At 49.6% G+C, this 23,272-nt stretch overlaps 1 protein-coding gene across 4 annotated transcripts in view; it reads right to left on the reverse strand.

Annotated features, from left to right (window-relative positions):
* Positions 1 to 23,272, reverse strand: part of CEP112 (centrosomal protein 112) — a 1,991,189-nt gene that overhangs the window by 662,447 nt on the left and 1,305,470 nt on the right. For 3 of the 4 annotated variants that reach the window (XM_069199881.1, XM_069199883.1, XM_069199880.1), the window contains one exon: positions 6,590 to 6,652. The exons of the other annotated variant lie outside the window; for it this stretch is intronic. In XM_069199881.1, coding sequence (XP_069055982.1) covers positions 6,590 to 6,652 — 63 coding nt within the window. The remainder of the gene's footprint in view (positions 1 to 6,589; positions 6,653 to 23,272) is intronic. 4 annotated transcript variants of the gene reach the window in all.

Below are 23,272 nucleotides of genomic sequence, written 5' to 3' on the forward strand. Positions count from 1 at the left end.
CTGTTTACTTTTCTGGTTGCACTAACCCTCTCAAAAGCTGTGAACCATTTGGTGATATCATCACCATCTTCATATTTTGTTACAATCCCTTTAGGGGTTTTTAGGATGGCAGTATTCTCTCTGACCCTATTTAAGTTGCTGCCACCATTGATGGGAGCTAAACCCATCTCATATCTTTCTCTTTCTACAGGCTAGGAGCTGTCTCTCCAAAGCCAATCTTTTGGCCATCCTGGCTAACAGGAGGTCATCTTCATTGAGGCTGCCCTCAATGCTTCCAGAGTTACTGGTTTCCCCTGTGGAAGAACCAGTCTCTCAGTCTATGACTTGTGGAGTCAGGGTTTGAGAAACCCTGTTCTCTCTGATTAGCACAGGAGGGGGGAAATCATCCTCCTGTTCACTAATTTCCCCATCTGCAGGGTTATCCTCAGAGGGGTGGTCCTTTGCAAACTCTGCCAAATGCTCCAGGAGCTTTACTTTGGTAGGGTTGGACCCAATCTTTATATTTTTTAGCGTACAGAGAGTCCTTAACTCTGCCATCCCTAGATGCAGGTAAGGGGTGAGGTTGAGTTCCACCACCATCTCCTCTTTGCTAGACATTATCACTCTAAAAGTTGGGATTACTTTTTAAGAATCTAAAAACGACTTCTAGAACTTAAATCCAAACTTTTATGAACTTTTAAACTGTAAAAGAAATTCTAACGGGGACTTACACAAGGCCCTAGCAGGACTTTTTAAATTTTTTGAAAAATAGCTCAAATTTCAAAAATAAGTTTTTGGAATTTAGTCGTGTGATCAGGTATTGCCTGAGTAGTCCAGCAAATTCAAAGTCTTAGACCTCACCACTGATCCACCAGTGTAGGATGTTGGCTCTGTATATACTATCTCAAAGTGAGAGATAGTGTGCACAGAGTCCAAGGGTTCCCCTTAGAGGTTGATAGTGGCAAAATTAGATAATACTAATGCTCTATTTTGTGGTAGTGTGGTCGAGCAGTAGGCTTATCAGAAGGTAGTGTTAAGCATTTGCTGTACACGCACAGGCAATAAATGAGGAACACACACTCAGGCCCTCATTACGACCTCTTAGGGTGGCATCGGACTGCCGAGCGGCCCCCAATGCAGCCGCACTCCCGCCGCGGCCATTTGGAGATGCCCAGCGGGGATCTCGGCCACGACACAGAGCCGGCTCCAAATGGAGCCGGCGGTGTTGCGGCTGTGCGACGTTTTCACTGTCTGCATAGCATAGCAGACAGTGAAAAGGTGCACCGGTCCCTGTCAGGGGGCCCCTGCACTGCACTGCCCCGCGACTCCCCGTACCGCCAGCCTTTTCCTGGAGGTTCAAACCGCCAGGAAAAGGCTGGCGGTAGGGGGACTCGTAATCCCCTGGGCAGCGGCGGATTACAACCGCTGGGGCCATTGTGGCGGGAAACCGCCGGCCTGGCGGTGCGACCGCGGCGGTCATAATGCCTTGTGAAGCACCATCAGCCTGTTGGCGGTGCTTCCTCCGGAACAGCCCTGGCGGTCTTGGACCACCAGGGTTGTAAAGACCCCCTCAAAGACTTAACTCCAGGCCAATTGTTTTTATATAGAAAAATATATTTTCTTAATTTATTTTTAGAACCACAAGTTCAAGATTTGAAGTAAATACATAAAATGCAAGGTACTCCACACAGGTAAGTAAGGAACTTTGAATCAGTGCAATAGCATACACAGTTTTAGTAAAAATGTCAATAAGCTATTTTGAAAGTGGACACTGTGCAAAAATCAAAAGTTTCTGGGGGTGGTAAGTAATGGTTAGTTTGTCAGGTAAGTAAGACACTTACAAGTCTAAGTTCCTGGGCATAGGCAGCCCACCGTTGGGGGTTCAAGGCAACCCCAAAGTTACCACACCAGCAGCTCAGGGCCAGTCAGGTGCAGAGGTCAAAGAGGTGCCCAAAACACATAGGTGCCTATGAAGAACAGGGAGGGACCCTGGGGTCACTCTAGCTGTGCAGGCAAGGCACAAGTGGGCTTCTCTGGCCAGCCACCACCTGGGCTAGGCAGAGGGTCACCTGGGGGTCACTCCTGCACTGAAGTTCGGTCCGCTTCTGGTCCTGGGGGCTGCGGGTGCAGTGCTTGGTCCAGGTGTCGGGTCCCTTGTTACAGGCAGTCGCGGTCAGGGGGAGCCTCTGGATTCTATCTGCAGGCATCGCTGTCCAGCAGGGGTCGTCTCGGGCTACTCACGGGGTCACAGTCGCCGGGGAGTCCTCCCTGTGGCGTTGGTTCTCTGGATCTCGAGCCGGGGGCGTCCGGTGCAGAGTGTGAAGTCTCACGCTTCCGGAGGGAAGAGTGAGGTCTTTGAAGTTGTAGAAAAGTTGCAAGTTTGTTGCTGGTTGTTAAGCAGATCCGCGGCTCACATGAGTTTCTTGGTCCTGGGATTCAGGGAAGTCCTCTGAGGCTTCAGAGGTTGCTGGTCCCTGTTGGATGCATCGTTGGTTGCAGGTTTTCGAGTCAGGAGACATGCAGGTAGGGCTGGGTCCAAAGTAGTTGTCGTCTTCCGTCGGCTCTGCAGGGCTTGTAGGTCAGTAGTCCTTCTTCTTGTTTCAGGTTGCAGGAATCTGATTTCCTGGGTTCTGGGGTGCCCCTAAATACTAAATTTAGCGGTGTGTTTAGGTCTGGGAGGGCAGTAGCCAATGGCTACTGTCCTGGAGGGTGGTTATACCCTCTTTGTGCCTCCTCCCTGAGGGGAGGGGGCACATACCTAATCCTATTGGGGGAATTCTCCAAAACTAAGATGGAGGATTCTAAAGGCAGGGGTCACCTCAGCTCAGGGCACCTTAGGGACTTTCCTGAATGTGACTGGTGGGTGACTCCTCCTTGTTTTCCTAATTAACTCCTCCAGCCTTGCCACCAAAAGTGGGGGCAGTGGCCGGAGAGGCGGGCATCTCCACTGTGGCGCTGTAACAAAGGGGGTGAGCCTTTGAGGCTCACCGCCAGGTGTTACAGTTCCTGCAGGGGGAGGTGTGAAGCACCTCCCCCCAATATATGCTTTGTTCCTGACCACAGAGTGACAAAGGCACTCTCCCCATGTGGCCAGCAACTCGTCTGGTTGTGGCAGGCTGGCAGAAACTGGTCAGCCTAGAACTAGGAGTCAGACTGGGATTCAGGGGGCATCTCTAAGATGCCCTCTGGGTGTATTCTACAATAAATTCCACACTGGCATCAGTGTGCACTTATTGTGCTGAGAAGTTTGATACCAAACTTCCCAGATTTCAGTGTAGCCATTATGGAACTGTGGAGTTTGTGTTTGACAAACTCCCAGACCATATACTCTTATGGCTACCCTGCACTTACAATGTCTAAGGTTTTGCTTAGACAATGTAGGGGCATAGTGCTCATGCACATATGCCCTCACCTGTGATATAGTGCACCCTGCCTTAGGGATGTAAGGCCTGCTAGAGGGGTGACTTACCTATGCCACAGGCAGTGTGAGGTTGGCATGGCACTCTGAGGGTAGTGCCATGTCGACTTAGTCATTTTCTCCCCACCAGCACACACAAGCTGTGAGGCAGTGTGCATGTGCTGAGTGAGGGGTCCCCAGGGTGGTATAAAACATGCTACAGCCCTTAGAGACCTTCCCTGGCATCAGGGCCCTTGGTACCAGGAGTACCATTTACAAAGGACTTATCTGGGCGCCAGGGCTGTGCCAATTGTGGGAACAAAGGTACAGTTTAGGGAAAGAACACTGGTGCTGGGGCCTGGTTAGCAGGGTCCCAGCACACTTTCAATCATAACTGGCATCAACAAAAGGCAAAAAGTCAGGGGGTAACCATGCCAAGGAGGCATTTCCTTACAGGAGGGAATAGCCCTTCTGGATGATCTGCAAGACCCAAATGTCCGCTGTTATGGACTGCCAGTGAGGGAGATGAAATTGAATCCTCCCTCCAACTAGACAAACATGGTCTTGCAGAACCATACTAGGAGGGCTTTGGCATTGCAGAAGAGGGGGGCTGGGTGGTGGCTGATCTCTGGCTAGACCCTCTGGGTCTGAGGGTGCCATGACCTCGTCCTCGCACTGGATGCTATGAAGCTGGAGGATGGTGGCTAACCTGTGGTTGGCGGAGTACTCTTCCTGAAGTCTAAGGGGTGATAGGCAGACTTCTGGTGAGTGGGCACCAAGAGGCCCAAGGATCTGGCTGTGGCTTGAGAATCCTTGAACCGCTCAATCGCCGAGTCTGCCTTCTCACCAAAAAGGCGTGAGCCATCGAAGGGCATGTCCATCAGATTTGCCTGGACATCCCCTGAAAAGTCACTGGTACACAGCGGAGAAATCGCCCTGCCCAGCAAGTCGGTTGTGTCCAAGCCACACCAAATGGTAAACTTGGCTGCATCTCTCCCATCTTTGAGAGCTTGGGTAAGAGTGTCCTGTACGCCCTCAGGGACCCGGGGCAGCATCTGTGCCACTGTATCCCATAGAGTATGTGAAAAACGGCCCAATAGGCATGAGGTGTTTATGGACCTCAATGCCAGGCTGGAGGAAGTAAACATCTTCTTTCCAAGTTGGTCCAGCCTCTTGGATTCCCTATCCAGGAGAGAAGACACCACGGGATGTGGAGGCTTAGATCACCAAGCTCTCCGGGGAGGGGTTTTGGCTGAGGAAACTAGGGTCGGTAGGAGCAGGTCGATGGCAGCGGCTAACTGTCCTATTCACAGGAGGCCCTGTGCTGGTCTTGGACCACGTCCCCAGCAGGACATCAGTAAGGGCCTCATTAAAGGGTAACATCGGCTCCGATGTAGCAACCCTCAGCTGAAGCATCTCTGTCAGGATGTTAGGCCTGACTTCAGCCGCTCTACCCACCACCATGCCGTAGGATGCTCCCTCCTCCATAGCCACAAAAGGAGTTGAGAGCATACCAGCGTCCTGAGAAGTGTCCAGTCTGCTGGCTTCCCTTAGATACTCATACCAATCCTGCTCCTCTAATCCATATTCCAAAGGCTCCTGAGACCCCTTCCACTCCTCACCTGTGCCTGGCTGACGAAAATAAGCCTCAGGCACTGATCTGGGCCAAGTTGGCACAATCAAAGTCGGAATCATCATCATGCAACGTCGCTCCGGGTCTGGATCATCAGGAATGAGGATGGGGCTTCCACCACCAGTGGGCACTAGTGGTGGAGGGAGCGTCGATGTCAGGCCCGGCGCCAGTGGAGGCCGACTGTGAGGAACCGGCACTGATCTGGATCCGATATCATTCCCTGGAGTCCTCAACGGCGTTGAGGCTGAAGCTGCCAGCGTCAAACCTGATGGGGCCCCTGCTGACCCCGGGGGTTCGAAGAACCACCCGCGGGGCAGCCAGCTCAAAAAATAGGTGCATATCTTCAAAGTCTTATATTGTAGCGGAGGTCTCTCCAGCTCCCGGATAAGGGGAGGGGGAGGGGGAGGGGAGGGAGAAGCAAAGTCGGCCCTGGCAACGGCTCTTCGGAATCGTGCTAGGAACATCGATGTTACCAAGATGCCTGGTTGGCCGGCGGGCATGGCAAAGTCGAAGTCCGCTTGGACTTCTTCTTCTTGTGCCTCTTCCCCTATTGCCCCAAGGACCTCGAGTGGGAAGAAGAGTACTTGGGGCTCCTGGAGCGGTCCTACGACCTCCTCCTTGAGCGGGACCATGACCTCCGAGGAGTCGTGCTGACCAAAGTGGACTGCAGAGCCGCCATGAGCTTTAGAGGCAGCTCTCTCAAAGACTTTGGGGCCATGGCCTGCCAGTCAGAGCATGACTTCGAGGCACCAGAGACATACCTGGTGGGGGTCCGTCACTGACATGGCACAATGACAGGCGCCTCATGGTTTGAACCCCATCTTCATAGATGACATATTCCTCGCACAGACAAAAAAAATTCTTCAACAAAAGGTCGAAAAAAGGCTTGCCAAAAAAGGCAAAGGGTAGCTCGTTCCGGGACCTGCACTTAACCGGCGTGGAAGGAAAAGATTTGCCATACGTGTGCCGGGGGGGTGCCTTTATAGGCAACAGTCAAGTCACAGAAGGCTCCCACGACGCTGGCGAATCCACGCAGATCCGAACGACGCCACCCTACGGCGCGTGCAGGGAATTGCTCAGCAAAAAGATTCCAGATTCGAAGTGGACGCCAGGGATTTTATAGGTAAGGAATTTGAAGGTAGAAGTCTCTATCAGATACATTATTCACTATCAGTGTAATAAAAATGGAGTACAATTAGCTGGAATATGCTCTTCCATGGCAGGTAAGGTAAGTAAAAAATGCTCTGAATGTATGTTGTGTGCATACTTGCGGGTGATAGTGTGTTTATGTGAGAGAGAGAGTGAATATTTAAGTGTGAATTTGTGTGTATGTATACTTATGTGTGCGTGAGTGAAAGTGGAACTCAAAGGGAAGGTGATGTCATCTCTGCTGCCTCTAACATTTCCGTGAATTGACGTCCATGGTTGGGGGGCTGCTATTCACAGAGCACAATATTTGGTCTTTCATTCCGTAGCCAGCTTCTCTAAATCCAATCATTTTAAAAGACATAACTAGAATGGCTGATAAAAGTGCTTATAGGGTATGATTAATAAGGCATACTATATTTGAGGTCCAATACCTTTACCACCTCCTGGAGTAAGTCTTGACTGATCACTATTGCCATCTTAGGAAAGACAAGTGTCTGAAAGGGAGAATTCATCTAAATTAAATTAAATAGTCTTACATTTGGGAACAGCAATTGTAAACAACAACATATACCACAGATCCTGCCATTTAACCCCCTACTGTTTCAGACTCAAAATAAACGTCTCGCAATATACTTCATTTTTTCCATTACACAAAAAAACTGGAAGAGCTTAAAACAGACCCAGTACAAGTATGGACTGCTGTAAAAAAAATACATTGACAGGACCCCCAGTAAGATGGGCAATTCACTGAAGATGGCAAACGCCTTCACTGGTTGTTGCTGAGTGGTACATTTTGCTGAAAATAAGGATAGGATCATCACTGTGGACAGGTCTGAAAATATGGTGACGTTTTCATAGGAGAATCGCCATCAGAGTCACTGCCACCGACATTTTGGTCCAGGGGACATAGGCCCTCATTATGACCGCCGTCCACCAAAGTCCCCATTACGAGTTTCCTGCTGGGCTGGTGGGCAGTAACAGTGTTTCCACACAACGGCCCAGCGGGAAACACACCACAACAATGACACCGGCTCGTAATAAAGCCAGCGGCAATGTTGTGGTGCGTCAGGTGCGACAGCACCTGTCGCGCTTTTCACTGCCCGTAATTTTAGCTGTGAAAAGCGTGACAGGGCTGTCCATGGGGGCCCCTGCATTGTCCATGCCAAGTGCAGTGCAGATTGAGACTGCCGGCACCGCCAGGCTATCAACTGGAGGCAACCTGAGGGTTGGCAGGCCGGCGGTCGGACAGTTGCGGCTCTGCCATAGTCATAATACTGAGGTTGGACTACCCCTGTCGGTGGCAGTCCGAGCGCCACTACGAGTCTGACAGCCCATGGACGGCGTCCATGGAGCGCCAGACTCGTAATGAGGCCCATAGTTTGTCATTTCAGCCTTCTTATTTATCCAAACTGTGTGCTCCTTGGCAACCAATTTTCGATTTCATTTTTCTGCTCCCATTTGGTACTAAGACTGGGCACCTTTATAAGAACCTAAATGCTTTTGGTAAGTGTGTGTGGGAAAGTACCTTCGGGGTTAGGTGTTTTAAAAGTGCCCAATTTCATCATCTATTATCAATAATGTAATTTGTGGTAAAGGTATAATGTTTGGAGCATGCAGTACTATGTTGCAGCCTCAAATCTCCCACTTTATGAACATTCTCAATCTCTGTGTGCCTCGATCCCCTAATCTGAACAATATGCACTCTGAATTAGCTTAATAAAATAAATAAATACCAAATACCTATTTAATGGATATGCCTTACCAGGGCTTTTATTCACATACTGACAGTCATTAAGGCCCTCATTATATACATGGCGGTCTGGACCGCCATGCTGGTGGTGGCGGTAATTGCCGCAAATGGCACGGCGGTCCAGACAGCCATATAATGAACATGGCTGAACTGCCACGTTTCAAACGCCGCCACCGCCAGGCTTCTGCCACCAGGCAGCCTGGCAGTGGCGGCATTTCTGATCCAACTGGGCGGCGCTGCAAGCAGCGCTGCCCACCAGATAATGAGTCAGATTCCACCAGCCTTTCTCTGGCAGTTTACACCGCCAGGGAAAGGCTGGTGGAATGAGTGACTCAGGGCCCCCCTGGGGACCTCTGTACTTGGCATGGGCAGTGCAGGGGCCCCCATGCACAGCTCCGTCGTGCATTTTACTGCAGTGAAATGCGCGACGGGTGCTGCTGCACCCACCACACTGCTACATTGCCGCCGACTCCATTTGGAGCCGGCGTCAATGTTCAGGCCCTGTATCCAGCTGGGCCGGCGTGTGGAAACATTGTTTCAGCCAGCCGGCCCAGCTGGATGTTCGTAATGTGGCTGGAGGGGTGTTCTGTGCACTGGCGGGCTTCTGTTGACCGTCAGCGCCGATCTCGGTGGGGAATAACCCCCTAAATGTAGCTGTTCACATTAAGTTTTAGCATCTCTAAAAGTAACTGTGTCCCTGAAGGTGAATTGGGCAGTATCACAACACGATCCACCAAAATACACTGTTCCAAAGAGAAAGACGGAAAAGGAAGTCCTAATTCTAGGAGCAAGAATCCTCACACACCCAACTGGGTGTCATGCTTCATCATTGGAAATGCTCCTCGTCAGACTGGCACTGCAATGTCTGACGGGCACCCCCTGCAGGGGGGCTCTTTGCCAGAGATCTTTACTCGATGATGACAAGACCCCAAAAAGTGAGTATGGAAGGAAAAAAGGGAGAAGATGATAGAAAAAAAGAGTTAAAATTGGCCCAGGACCCAAACCTAGGAGTAATCATTTATTCAACCAAAGAGGGTGAAGGCCAAGATTAAAACTAATGAGGAGAGTGAAATGAATGTAATGGTCAAAACACTCTCAACCACATATGATGGAGTAAGGATGGTGTGGAATTACCAGACCGTCCCTTAACCTAGGGTCAACATGTTTCGCGTCTTTAATGGTCCAGGTGGATCCAGCGACGCTTCTTCAGGACCAGGTGGAATTAAACTTCTCCTTCTCTACAAATGTAAAAATGCATATGGACTGTGTATTCAATCAGGGAGGTTATACACTGGACCATTATTCCCCCCTATCTCTCTTTTTGTTGATTTGCAGTATCACAACAGCCTAACAGTAATGAAAAGCAAGGCACCAAGCACCTCTTTTACATCCCACAGAGTGGTGAAAAACAGAGAGGTGAACCTTGCTAGGATGCTCAAATGCTCTTGATGAGCCTTTTGTACGTTTGCCCTGAGAATAGCAAAGTGCAGGACATTTGGTGTCTTGCCCACCAACATGTGGGAACAACCACTAAAAAATGAAAAGGGAGACTACCCTAAAGGGGAAAGGTTCTTCCTCTCTTACACCTAGGGTTTCCCACATCCTCACAGTGGATATTATGCAGAGAAGTACTCAACAACTTTCCTTTTAATCACTACAATGGATGGGTTCTCTCACCAAATCTATCTTATGGTTTTTTAACGCAGTCTGTAGGAAGCTGGCTCTGTATATACTATACCAAAATTAGATTTAACAGAGGCTAAAGTAGATAATACTAATGCTCTCTTTTGTGGTAGTGTGGTCGAGCAGTTAGGCTTACCAGAGGGTATTGCAAAGTATTTGTTGTACACAAACAATCAATAAATGACGCACACACTCAATGACTAACTCCAGGTCAAAGTATTTTATATTGGAAAAATATATGTTGTTACTTTATTTCTAGAGCGAAAAGGATCTTGTTGCAGGTAAGTGCATTTGTAAGTGAGTATCAATCATATGTATCAAAAACACTGTTTAGATTTCGCAAATAAAACAGTTTACAGGCAAGTATCACTTTTCACTTTTAGAAGTTGACACAGTGCAATTTTCAGAACAATCCTGGGGGTGAAAGTGTAAGTGATGTTTTGAGGTTAGTACTCGACTTATAGTTCCTGTCTCTGGAGTAAGGCTGTCCACAGGTCGGGGTTCAGGATGACCCCAATCTTACACAAACCAGCAACATGGGGGCTGCTGAGTGCAGAGGTCAAAATAGAAGGCATATTTAGAATGGGAACCAATGGAGACTGGCGGCACTAGGAAACAAATCTGCTAGATAACGTCGGAGCGCAGACCTGAGGGGTTTAGGTGAGCACCGGGGGGCCCCAGGTCAGCACCAAACACACCCTCAGCGGCACAGGGTGGGCCGGGTGCAGGGTGCAAACACAGTGTCGGTCTCCCAGTGCATTTCAATAGGGTGACCCCAGGGGTCACAAAGATGCTGCAGGCTGGGTCCACGGGGTCGTTACTGGGAAACCATAGGCTGAACAAGGAGGAGGGCCACGTGCTTTACGTTGCTGGACTGGTAGTCAGATTCCCAAAGCCAGGGGGCTGCAGGTGCTGGGGTACCTTTAAGCATCGTGAATCTCCATCCAGTTTTCTTGCGGTCAGCGAGGTCCTCCTGATTTAGGCTGCAGGCGTCGTCGTGTTGGCCAGGAGAGGTCAACCCAGGGTGGACACAAGTTTGCAATCAGCTCGGGACCTGCTTTAGAGCGGTGGGCAACCTGAACTCGGGCCATGGGCATAGGGAGCAGAGTGGGCAGGACTTGCGTTTTCAAAGCTGTTCTGGAGTTCTTTTTGGAGTTTCTTGTGGACAGTTCCACTGTCCTCTGGAGTTCTTGGTCCTCTGATGAGCAGGCAGTCATCTGGGGGGTTACCTAGGGTTGCTGGTCCTGCAGGATGCGTCGCCTTCTTGTTGCAGGGCTCTTTGAAGCTGCAGACAGGCCGGTAGAGCTGGGGCCAAGTCAGTTGGTTTCTGGAGTCTTCTCTGCCGGGGTTTGGCTTAGTAGCCTTCTTGATTCTTTCTTCTTCCTGAGGTTGCCAGGAATCTGGTGAGCTAGGTTTAGGGGAGCCCTTAAATCCTAGATTTAGGGGCATCCCAGTGGTTATAGAGCAGTAGCCAATGGCTACTATTCCTGAGGGTGGCTACACCCTTACTGTGCCTACTCCCTTTGGGGAGGGGGGCACATTCCTAACCCTATTGATCCCTGTCCTCCAAACCAAGATGGAGGATTCTGCAGAGAGGGGGTTGCTTCAGCTCTGGACACCTTAGGGGTGGTCCTTGATGGAGTGGTTACTCCTCCCTGTTTTACCTAATTCTCCCGACTGACTTACTGCCAAAAGAGGGGCTTTGTCTGGGGGCGGGCATCTGTAACAGGAGGCCTGAGCCATTGAGGCTCACCGCTAAGTGTAATAGTTCCTGCAGCGAGTAGGTGTGAAGCACCTCCACCCAGAGCAGGCTTTGTTTCTGGCACCAGAGAGCACAAAGGTCAGAAACCTGTCTTTTAGTGGCAGGCTGGCACAGACAGGTCAGCCTTACAACAAAGGGTTAGTTAAAATACAGGGGGGCATCTCTAAGATGCCCTCTGCATGCAATTGTACTTTGCCTTTTTCTCCCCACCAGCACACACAATCTGCCATGGCAGTGTGCATGTGCTTGGTGAGGGGTCCCTTAGGGATGCACAATACATGCCGCAGCCCTTAGGGACCCTCCCTGGCCACAGAGCCCTTGGTTCCGCTGGTACCTTTTACAAGGGACTTAGCTGTGTGCCAGGGGTGTACCAATTGTGGAAACAATGGTATAGTTTAGGGAAAGGACACTGGTGCTGGGTCCGGGTTAGCAGGATCCCATTACACACTCAGTCAAGTTAGCAACAATACCAGGCATAAAGTGGAGGTAACCATGCCAAAACAGGCACTTTCCTACAGCCAACACTATTTTTGGATCCAGGTGGTGGTCTCTCCTCTTCCTTAGAAGAATGTGGGGGTGCGTAAAATGTAGGAAATTGGATTGGCCTACATGAAAGGGTGTGACCACTTTAGGCATAAAGGAAGTCCTAGTGCGAAGAAACACTTTGTCAGGATAGATGGAAAGATAGGGAGGCTTAGATGACAAAAGCCTGCAACTCACTCACCTTGCTGGCAGATGTAATGGCCACAAAGAAGGCTGTTTTTAATGTTAAAAGCCTGAGAGGACAATTGTGAAGAGGTTCAAAAGGAGGGCACATTAGGAATGTCAAAACCAAATTCAAATCCCATTAGGGCATAATGAATGGGGATGGAGGAAACATATGGGTAAAACCCTTAAGGAACCTATTAACAATAGGAGACTTAGGGCCTGATCATGAGTGTAGCAGTCAGAGCACTGCCACACCAGCGGTGACAGTTGAACCTCCACACTCTACATTATAACGTTGGTGGCGGACCCATCAGGGGACCGCCATCCCCACCAGGAACATCGTTCCCGACGGGCTGATGGCAGTCTGAGCTGTACTCAGCCATGGCGGTGCTGAAGTCAGCCCCTCCTGTCTTATTTTAACTCGGCTTTGCACTGCCCTTTCCATGGTGGGAACCCTGCCATGGAAAGGCTGTGAAAAGCCAGTGCCGGAGGCCCAGAAGGGCCCCTGCTCTGCCCATGGCATGGCCAGTGCAAGGGCCCCGCTGCCCAGCACCATCAGAATGCGCACTGTCTGCTCTGGAGATAGTGCACATTCTGATAGTGCTGGTGTGCTACGATATTGGCTTGGTCTTCCTTAAAGGAGGCGAGGCCGATACTGAAGCACTGTCCCCGCAGGTCAGCCCGGCAGGAATGCGTAATACCATGTGAACATTCTAATACACTTGCGGGGGAAACCACAGGTATGACAGTGGCGTCCTCCCCACAGCTTTGACGGTCCCGTCGTGGCCCTTAAACAAGGAAGGTTAATCAGGCAAACTCAAAAACACAGAGATAGCAGATAACCTGTAAGGTCAGAGAAAGGATAAATAACAGGTCCTTAGAGAGAGGGGCAAAAAGGGGAGTCAACAGACTTGTCTGTGCACCCTGCTACAAATTTGTTCGACAGCCATATACAGTTTTGGTGGAGGGGCGCCTGGCTGCCAAGATAACCTTACAAACTTTGGGCAGGTCAATTGCTGCCACTCAATTTCCATGCAAGAATACAGAGACAGGACAGGTTCAGGTGAAGAACCCTCCCCTGCTGCTCCGACAGAAGATCTTCCCGAAGAGGTAGTCTGATTCGAGGATTGATGGCCATGCTCAATAGCTCGGGATACCAGACTCTTTGTGCCCAATCCAGAGCCACAAGGATTACTTGGGCCCGGTCCTTCTTGATCTTCTTGAGAACTCTGGGCGGAAAGGCATAAAGGAGGCCTGAGTTTCACTTGAGACAAAAAGCAACACCAAGTGATTGCCGCCTTGGAAACTCCAACGCACAATATTGCTGACATTGTGCATTCTCTGCAGGGGCAAACAGATCTAACCAAGGTTCTCACTGCTGAAAGAGACTTTGTGCCACCTCCACATGGCAACGCCATTTGTGATTGACTAAGCATTGTTGGCTGACTTAGTCCGCTCTGGCATTAAGACAGCCTGCCAGATGTTGACCCATCAGGTAAATGCCATGATGTTCCAGTCACGTCCAGAGGCGAGGAGCTTCTTGACAAAGCATCCACAACTGCCCCCAGGCCTGCTTTATGAAGTTCCACATGGCTGTGGTGTTGTCCATGCACACCTGCACTTCCTTCCCCTTTAGAGAGGGAAGAAATGGTTTCAATGCTAGTCTGATCGCCCAGCGGTCCACCAGGTTGATGCGACGTCTGGACTCCGCTGGAGACCATATGCCTCTGATCTCTGACTCTCCCAGGTGGCTGCCCCTTCCCAGGAGTGACGCTTCTGTCACTACTATCAGATCTGGTTGTGAAAGTAAGAGGGATGTGCCTCTGGCCCAATCGTGGTTCATTAGCCACTACTGCAGAACTTACGCAGTTGTAGGTGGCTGGCCTGGTTTGTAGTGGGTACATAAGGTACTTACACCTTATATCAGGTCCAGTTATCCCTTATTAGTGAAATGTAGGCAGTGTCTAGCAGCTTATGCTGTCTAGGGGTAGCTGTAGCAGAGCAGCCAAGGCTGAACTAGGAGACATGCAAAGCTCTTGCAACACCACTGTAGTCACACAGTACTTCTACACATTAAAAGACAATACTCAGGGTTACCAAAAATAAAGGTACTTTATTTTAGTGGCACAAGGCCAAAAATATCTTAGAGGTAATACTCCTTCTGGAGGTAAGTATTATACACAATATATACACTAGTAACAAAAATCAGGTAACTAAACAGTCATAGAATAGTGCAAACAGGAAAAAATACAATAAATTGCAATAGGCCTAGGGGCAACACAATCCATATACTAAAATTGTGGAATGCGAATGTCGAATTCCCCCCTAGGCAAGTGTAGTGTGTAGAGGGGCGCTGGGAGTGTAAGAAAACACCAAATGTAAGTAAAGTACCCCACCCCAGTGCCCAGGAAAGCAGGAGTTAAGTACAGCAAGTTTCCTCAGAACACACTACAAGTCGTGATGAAGAATTATGCAAGAACCAAGCAAGACTGCATGCAACCAACAATGGATTCCTGGACCTGAAGACCTGTGGAGAGAGGAGACCAAGTCCAGAAGTCGAAGAACAGTCCAGGAAGAACAGGAGCCCCTGCCCACCTGGAAGAAGGTGCAAAAGTGGATTCACCGGTTGGAAGAAAAGTACAGAAATGCAACAAAGAAGAAAGCTGTGGGTTACTGCTTGGTGCGAGAGATGTCCCACGTCGAATTGTTGGATGCAGGCTGTTGCGTCTCTGGATTCTGCCAACAAGCCTTGGTTCACGCAAGTATGCGGTCTGCGTCAAAGAGAAGCTGCCTGGACCCAGGAGGGACCTGGGGGTCTCAATTTGGACTGAGGAGACAGAGGGGGCTCTCAGCACTTCAGAGAGCCCTCAGAAGACCAGGCAGCGCCCACGGGAGTCCCAGAACACAGGGACAAAGGAGTTATAAAGTGCAGTCGTCACATCACTACACAGGAGGATCCCATGCTGCCGAAGAACACCTTAGCGAGCCATGCGTCGCAGGATGGAGGGCTGTGGACCTGGGCTACGCTGTGCATGAAGAACGTTTAGAATAAGTGCACAGAAGCTGAAGGAGCTTCAGAAGACGCAGTGCACAGGAGTACTGTCCCTGTACGGGGAGGCAAGCTCTTACCTCCACCAAATTTGGACAGCTGGACTTTTGGACAGTCAGGGTCACTTCGGCCCACCCCCTGTGTTCCAGGGATCATGCTCGTCGACTGGAGAGGTTTCCAGGAATACCGGTTGTCGTCGCAGAGAGGTGCCTGCTGAAGCAAGGAAGTGACTCTGTCACTCCACAGGACATTCCTTCGGTTCTTCTGGTGTAGGGTGAAGACATGCAGTCCTCAGAGCGTGCACACCTTGGAAACTGTTGCATTTGCTGGCTGGAGCTGAAGTTGCAGGCCACAGGAGCCTCTCTGGACACTTTGTTACAGTTACAGCGGTTCCTGGAGCAGTCTGTGATTGATCCGACAGTCAAAAGCTAAAGCAAAGGATGCAGGGGAGTCCTGGAGGAATCTTGCAAACCAAATCTGAGGAAACACCCAGAGGAGAGACCCTAAATAGCCCTGAGAGGGGGATTGGCTACCTACCCAGGTATGCACCTATCAGGAGGGGTCACTGACGTCACCTGCTGGCACTGGTCACTCAGATGCTCCCAGAGGGTCCCCACATCCAAAATGGCTAACGCCAGGGACACTCAGGAGGAGCTCTGGGCACCCCCCTTGGGTAGTGATGGACAGGGGAATGGTCACTCCCCTTTCCTTTGTCCAGTTTCACGACAGAGCAGGAACTGGAACTGGGGGGTCCCTGAACTGGTGTAGACTGGATTATGCAAGGAGGGTACCGTTTGCGCCCTTCAAGAAATTTCCAGAGGCTCTGGAAGGATACCCCTCCCATGCCTGTAACACCTATTTCCAATGGGAGAGGGTGTAACACCTCTCTCCTAGAGGAAATGCATTGTTCTGCCTTCCAGGGTTTGAGCTGCTCAATCCCCAGGAGGGCAGAGACCTGCCTGTGAGGTGGCAGCAGCTGGGGCTGCAGTGGAAACCTCAGAGAGCTGGTTTGGCAGTAGTGGGGGTCATTGGTGGAGCCCCCAGGGTGCATGGAATTGGCCCCCCAATACCAGATTTGGATTGGGGGGGTTCAATTCCACAATATCACATGGCCGTATTCGGAGTTACCATTGTGAAGCTACATATATGTATTGACATATATGTAGTGCACATTTATAATGGTGTCCCCGCACTCACGAAGTCCGGGGACTTGGCCCTGGACAACGTGGGGGCGCCCTTGCTAGTGCAAGGGTGCCCTCACACACATTAACTTTGCACCTAGCCTTCAGTAACTGAAGGTTAGACATATAGGTGACTTATACGTTACCTGGTGCAGTGAAAATGGCTGTGAAATAGTGTGTGCACTATTTCACTAAGGCTGCAGTGGCAGTCCTGAAGGAGTGTTTGTATGAGCTCCTTAAGGGTGGTAAAAGAAATGCTGCAGCCCATAAGGATCTCCTGGAACCCCAATGCCAGGGTACCTAGGTACCATATACTAGGAACTTTTAAGGGGGGTCCAGTGTGCCAATCAGAATTGGAATATGAAGTCACTAAACTATAGTGACACATTTGGTACACAGAGAGGGCATAAGCATTGGGGTTCTTGTTAGCAGAACTCCAGTGACACAGTCAAGCATACTGACAACACATATAGGCCACAAACTATGAGCACTGGGGTCCTGAATAGCAGGATCCCAGTGACACAGTACAAACAAACAGGCAGAAATTGGGGGTAACATTCCAAGAAAGATGGTACTTTACTACAGCAGTTCTCTCCGAGATCTGGACCATGTCAGAGAGATTTCTCTGAAGCTGCACCCACTGGTATGTCATCTGGCATGTGTTACCAACAGGATTCAGAAGGCCAGGAGGCCCAGCAACCTCAGAGTCATTCACATCAAAATCCAGGATAGAGTATGAAACATCAGTTTCGATGACTGAATATCCTAGACTCACCACTCAGGGAGGATAAGCCAGAAACTGCAGAATGGCTCAGATGAAAGAGAGCGTCTGAGGGGAATCAGGTGTGACTTAGGCACATTTATAGTGAAACCCAGCGAATGCAGGTATGCCTGAGTCTGGAGGTGGGAGACAACAGCCTAGGGTGAGCCTGCCTTCAACAGCCAGTCATCAAAATAGGGGAAGACTGGAAACCCTAATCTGCGCAGATGAGCTGCAACCACTGCCATCACCCAGGTGAGCTTCTGAAGCAAACTGGTACAGCCAAATGGAAGACCAGTGAATTGAATGTGCTTGTGGGCTATGAAAGTAAGTGTCCTGCATGTCTAAAGCTACCATCCAGTCTCCTGGGTCCAGGGCAAATGAAACCTGAGCCAGAGTGAGCATTTTGAACTTCTCCTTCTTGAGAAAGAGATTGAGGGCCCGAAGGACTAGCATACGGCAGTGGCCCTTGCCCTTTTTGCAGAAGGTAGCGGGAATAATAACCACAACGTACTTCTGGTAGAGAGACCCTCTCTATGGCTCCCTTGACCAACAGAAGGGAAACTTCCTTGCAGAGAAGTGCTTAGTGATCCTCCGTCATCCAGTCATAGGATGGTGGCATGGATGGATGGGTAGTGTCGAAGGGGAAGGAGTAGCCCCTTCAGACTATCTGCAAAACCCACCTTTCTGACACAATGGATTGCCAGCTGAGCAAGCCATGGCAGATCCTGCCTCCAAATGGTCCCTGGTGGGGAAGTGTCAGATTAGGAAGGTTTGGAGGCAGCTGCAGAGGGTTGGGGTAGCAGACTGGCCAGTCCACTGGCTCCCCAATTCACGAGGATGGTGGCTCAGACGTCCCTCGCCACACGGAGGCTGAGCAGCATGCGCTGCACGGTAGCTGGAGGGAAATGGACGTGCCTGGGTGCACCTTGCCTAGCCATGAAAGAGGTGAAAGGTAGACTGAGGGAGACAAGGGGGCACTACAAGGCCCAAGGACCTGGCTGCAGCACGAGAATCCTTGACGCACTCGAGCGCAGAGTTTGCTTTTTCTCAGAAGAGATATGTGCCATCAAAGGGCATTTCCATAAGATTAGCTTGGACATCCCGCGAAAGGCCAGACGTCCTCAGCCACGTGTGGCGCCTCAAGCCAACTGTTAAAGCAACCGCTCTGCCCAGTGAGTTGGTTGTGTGCAGTCCACATCGGATCGTGAACTTTAATGCAGCTCGACAATCAGCAACTGCTTGAGAGAGTATAGCCTGGGCCTCCTCCAGGACCTGTGGCAAAACGTTCACAACCATATCGCCTTGGGTGTGGGAATAATGAACCGCAATGCCAGTTTTTTGGATTCCCTATCCGGGGGTGCGGAAGAGAATGTGCCTTGGGAGGTGGAAGCTCAGATAACCAACATCTCAGGGGAGGGGTGCTGCATCAGAAAGCTTGGGTCCCCCAGAGCGAGCGATAGCGGCGGGAAGTTGTCCTTTTCACAGGAGCCCCTGTGCTGGGTTTGGATCAGGTACCCAGCATGACATCCATAAGGGCTTCATTAAAGGGAAGCAGGGGTTCATAGGATGAAGCCCCAGGTTGAAGCACCTGTGTCAAGAGGTTATTCCTGACTTCCACCGAAGGCAGCTCATGGTCCAGGACCTTGGCTGCTTGCAGCACCACAACTGAATATGAATATGAATTGAATATGAAGGGTAGGGGGAGGGGCATATGCCAGTATCTGGAGTGGTATCCACTCCACTGGCTTCACCCAGGTCCGTACGCCAGTTCCTGGGGCCTTGGAGCAAGTATTGTAAAGGGCCCAGTGACCCCTCCCACTCATCATCATAACCTAGCCCATAGGAATAAGGGTCAGAATCCGACATAGGGGGCAATGCCCCTGCCAGTGCCAGAGTTGCCATCATACAACCCCCATATGGTTCTGTGGCACAGGCAGCGACGGAAGTGTCAATGTTGGAACCAACGCCGTGGAAGGGCGAGGTGGTTCGACCAGCACCAGTTCTGATCCAGGAATAAATCCATGGGTGCTCGCGGAGCTGAGGGGCAAGCCGCTGATGGGGAACCTGAAGGTGATCCTTCCAACTCTGCGAGAACAGCAGATTCGGACTGCCCAAAAATTAGGCGCATGGCCTCATAACTCTAATTTGGGCAGGGGGTGCTTCAGCTCCTGGAAACTAGGAGAGGTGCGAACCTGTCCAGAAGCAGGCTCTGCAGAGAAAGGCCTATATCAATGATGTTCACGCTCCTGCATCTCGTCGGCCGACAGACAAGATGAAGTCAAAGAATGTTTTGATTTCAACTTCTTTTTATGCCTTGACTTTCAGAGCGTCACGAAGACTTGCAGTGAGATGAAGAGGAGGTGGGGGGCTTGCAACCAATCTAGAGACCTGCCTCTTGAACAAGACCAGGACTTACGCAGAGTCGAGCGTCGGGCCACCATTAGTTTTATAAAACGTTCCCTCAAAACCTTTGGATTCATGGCCCGGCACTCAGAGCACGACTTCAGCTCATGGTGGAGCTCCAGATACCAAAGGCATACAAGATGTGGATCCGTTACAGTCATCACTCAATGGCAGGATCCACAGGGGTTGAACCAGGTCTTTCGCAAAGACATCCCTCAACGCACCAGGAGTAGAGATACTCAAAAAAGTTTAGCCAAAAGTTTAAAAAAAATAGCAGTCAAAAAGTGACTGAGGGGTAGCTCTTTCTTCGGATCAACACTGGCTGACAGGGAAAGAAAAGAACTGATGTCAGCACACCAGGGTGGCGCCAATATAGGACCCGAAATGACATATCTGAAGCGGACGACACAGGCAACAGATGCAAAGCTGATCGATGTCACCTAACAGCGTGCACTAGTAGTGCTCGAGAAAAATCACCGGATCCAGACTGACGCCTGAGGGAAATTTTAAGGTAAGGAATCTGCAACTAGATGTCTCTATCAGATGTGGATTCTACTTCGGCCCAGTGGAATACAGTATTCTGCCACTGAGAAACACCTGGGAGGGACATGGCTTTCCATTGCATTGTGATTGCACGTCTACCCATCAAAGCAGTGAGGTCAATAAATCGGTTGGTTACACCTCCCGGACTCCACCTCTTATAGAGACCCAGCAGACAGCAATCTGCCCGATTCCGGTAATGACAGACCATGGTTCTCATAAGATCCATGCAAACCTCATTCCAATAAATACGTGTGACTGGACAAATCCAAAACATATGCAAAATGTCTGCTTTGGGGGTGTGGCAGTAAGGGCTGTTGGGTGATTCAGTGGAGTAAAATGTATGGAGCTTGGTTGGTGTCAAATAAGCTCCATGTAGGATGTTGTGCTGTATATACTGAAAGTGTGCATTATGCAAGAACTTGCGCGGATATATGAGAGTTGTATCCCCTTCCTTGGGCATCAGAGGGCGCTTCATATCGAGTTCCCACTTCTGCCTGAGAGTTGCTAAAGGATCTACTGGTATCACTTTTCAAATCCATATTTGTTCTCTGTATGATGATGTGCCAGATAGTAGGATATCAATGGAGCTCTGAAAGGAAATGCCTCTTTTTGTATGGTCACCCTCAAGTTTTTGAACTCATGCTGCTGGTTTTTCAACTCTGAGAATGTACTGAGGCCTGCTAAACAGACTTCAGTCCTTGTGCTCTTACCCTTAAACTGATATGTTTAATTTGTGTTCACCCAAAGCTAACTTATAAGTAATAACCTAAAAAATGTACCCAGGGCATGTAAGTTTGAAGGACTCCCCCAGGGATTGCGGCTCCTGCTGTGCTACCCTGCATAGGACACAAGTAAAACAAGACTCCCAGATCGCCACTTGCAGGCTGGAAGAGCACTTTTCACTGCTGGCACGACTTTGCCACTTAATGCATTGGCAAAGCCAGACTTCCCCCTGGTATATATGTAAGTTGCCTCTATGGCAGGGTGAAACATATTTCATGGGCAGAGCATGTAATGTTACATGTTCTAATAGTAAAAAAGCAAAAATTTAGTTTTTACTGTGAAAAAGTCTGGTCATCCAATTGGCGAGTGCAGAATTACATGCTAACCCCTCAGCTATGCGAATTCTGGAAACAGTGCGACTGAATTGGGTCATCCAAAGCATCAAACAACTCGTTACATTAAGCCGTACTTGATTCTCTGGTCAAAAGTAATGTAACAAACTGCAGTGTGCAACTTTAGCAAAGTTGCCACTTTGTTGCCTTTAATTCCCTGTACCCATACCTGTTGCACGCGGAGGCCTGTTGTGAGACAGCTTTCTGCCCTATTGAGGAGATGTGCTAATGACTCCCAGGAAAGGATATGTGGGAGCCACACAGATGTTAGTTAGCCCAAAAGGAGAGCTTCAAAGGAGAAGCAACCTTTAAAGGGCAAATGGCCAACACTTAGGAGAAGGGCAGCTTCATTGTTCAGGCAGACAGGCTGGCACTAGGGACAGGAGAAGCAAAACCTGCACCATGAACTCAGATCTTTGATTGGACTAGAAGAAGGAAAGAGGAAGGACTGCCCTGCTACACCGTGGAACCGGCAAAGAGAGGCTGCCCTGGACTGCACCTCCTCAACCTGGTGGCTAGCAAACTGGACTTTGCCTGCTGTGTCCTGCTTGAGGAGAAGTAGTCTCCAGAGCCCAGCCAAAGCCAAGAGACTTCAAGGGTCACTGAGCTGGCATCCTGTTCACAGCAGGGGACACAGCAGCTGAGAAGTCTGCTGGGGCAAATTGGTAGCCTCAAATCTTCAGCTTGCCAGCAACCGCTGCTGTGCAGCACCAGAGATCAGGACCTGCCGCACTAAGTTACACCCAAACTCACTGAACCTGTGAGTAAGGTATTAGTGCAGCTGGGAACTCCAGAAGACAAGTTATCGACCCAGAAGGGACTGACCCGTGACCGCAATACTAGTCGACTGGCAGTCCAGTGGCGACTAGGTTTCTGCCAAAACCGAGAGGACTTCGATGGACGCCGACTCTGTGACCAAGGCCATTTCACCCCCTTTGTGGACCGAGGAGTAGTCGCAGCAATATTCTCATGGACCACATTGCATCTACAGCATCCTTTGAGCATCTTCAACATCCTTCAACCCTTGTATCGGGACCATTTCCATAGGAAAGCCCTGCAAGGGATAAAGGTGCACAGAACGTACTGAAGACGTTTTTACCTGTTGAGGTATTGATTTCAGAGGACCTTGATAGTCCCCTTGACTGGCTCCATATGGAAGTTGGTCACCTAAAATGACTTCAAGTGACCATATTACAACTAGCCCAAACTTTTTAGAGAACATTTTTCGAAGTGTCAAATCTGTTGAATTTGCCAACTTTTGTTTGCGGTTGTGTGAAATGACTTGATTTACTATACCTTGTAAATCCTATATATCGAGAACCCTACATTGTTGTGTATAAAAATACATAAAATACAGCCTATTTTTACAATTGGTATTTTTTTTTTTTGTGTGTCTCAATTTTTTCTTCAATTGTTTTGGTGCTGTGTACATGCCTTACACTTTTTGTTCCTTTATGTAAAGCATTGCTGCTCAGAGCCACAGCTACCCGGGGCTGAGCTGTAGGTTTGACAAACAAAGCCTAAGGGTCTTAAAGGGGTTGAAAAGTGTATTACAGGGCAAGGTCGCACAACCACACCGCGTAATACACCCCATTTCCTCACAAGCTCACATTAGCTTGCACTTAATTCTAGTTTTGATCTGTGCTCTAAAGGATTATTATCCGGCATCAGGGCAGCCAATAGTTGGGCATCCTGCAAGGGGGAACCCACCTTAAGAGAACTGCAAGGGTGTCATCCTTATTCAAACAAGGGTTGGACTGTGCACAAGCCACAGCTATAAAGACAATCGCTGCTCCTTGGAGCTAGGCCCATGCTATAACAAATACCTAAACTAAAATAATTGTGCATGTCAAAAGTAATGGCAGATAAAAATGAAACATGCAACTTTACACTAAAAGGGCATTCATTTAAAAAAAACAAAAAAACAATACCTTTCCAATGTCAAAATGTCCCACAGATCAGGACTGTAGCAAATCTGTCTTTGCTTAATGGTAAACTGAGATTTCTGTGCCTTTCTTCACCCTCTTTTTGCTGGCTTAAGGGCTCTGTGCACTTTATCACTGATACAGAGTGGGAAAGTGCCCGTGCTTTACCTCAAAAGCATGTGCTGTATATTGGAAGTCTCTATTTAGACTACTTAACTTCCCTATAAGTCCA

Source organism: Pleurodeles waltl, chromosome 7, assembly GCF_031143425.1.
Source record: "Pleurodeles waltl isolate 20211129_DDA chromosome 7, aPleWal1.hap1.20221129, whole genome shotgun sequence".
Lineage (NCBI taxonomy): Eukaryota > Metazoa > Chordata > Amphibia > Caudata > Salamandridae > Pleurodeles > Pleurodeles waltl.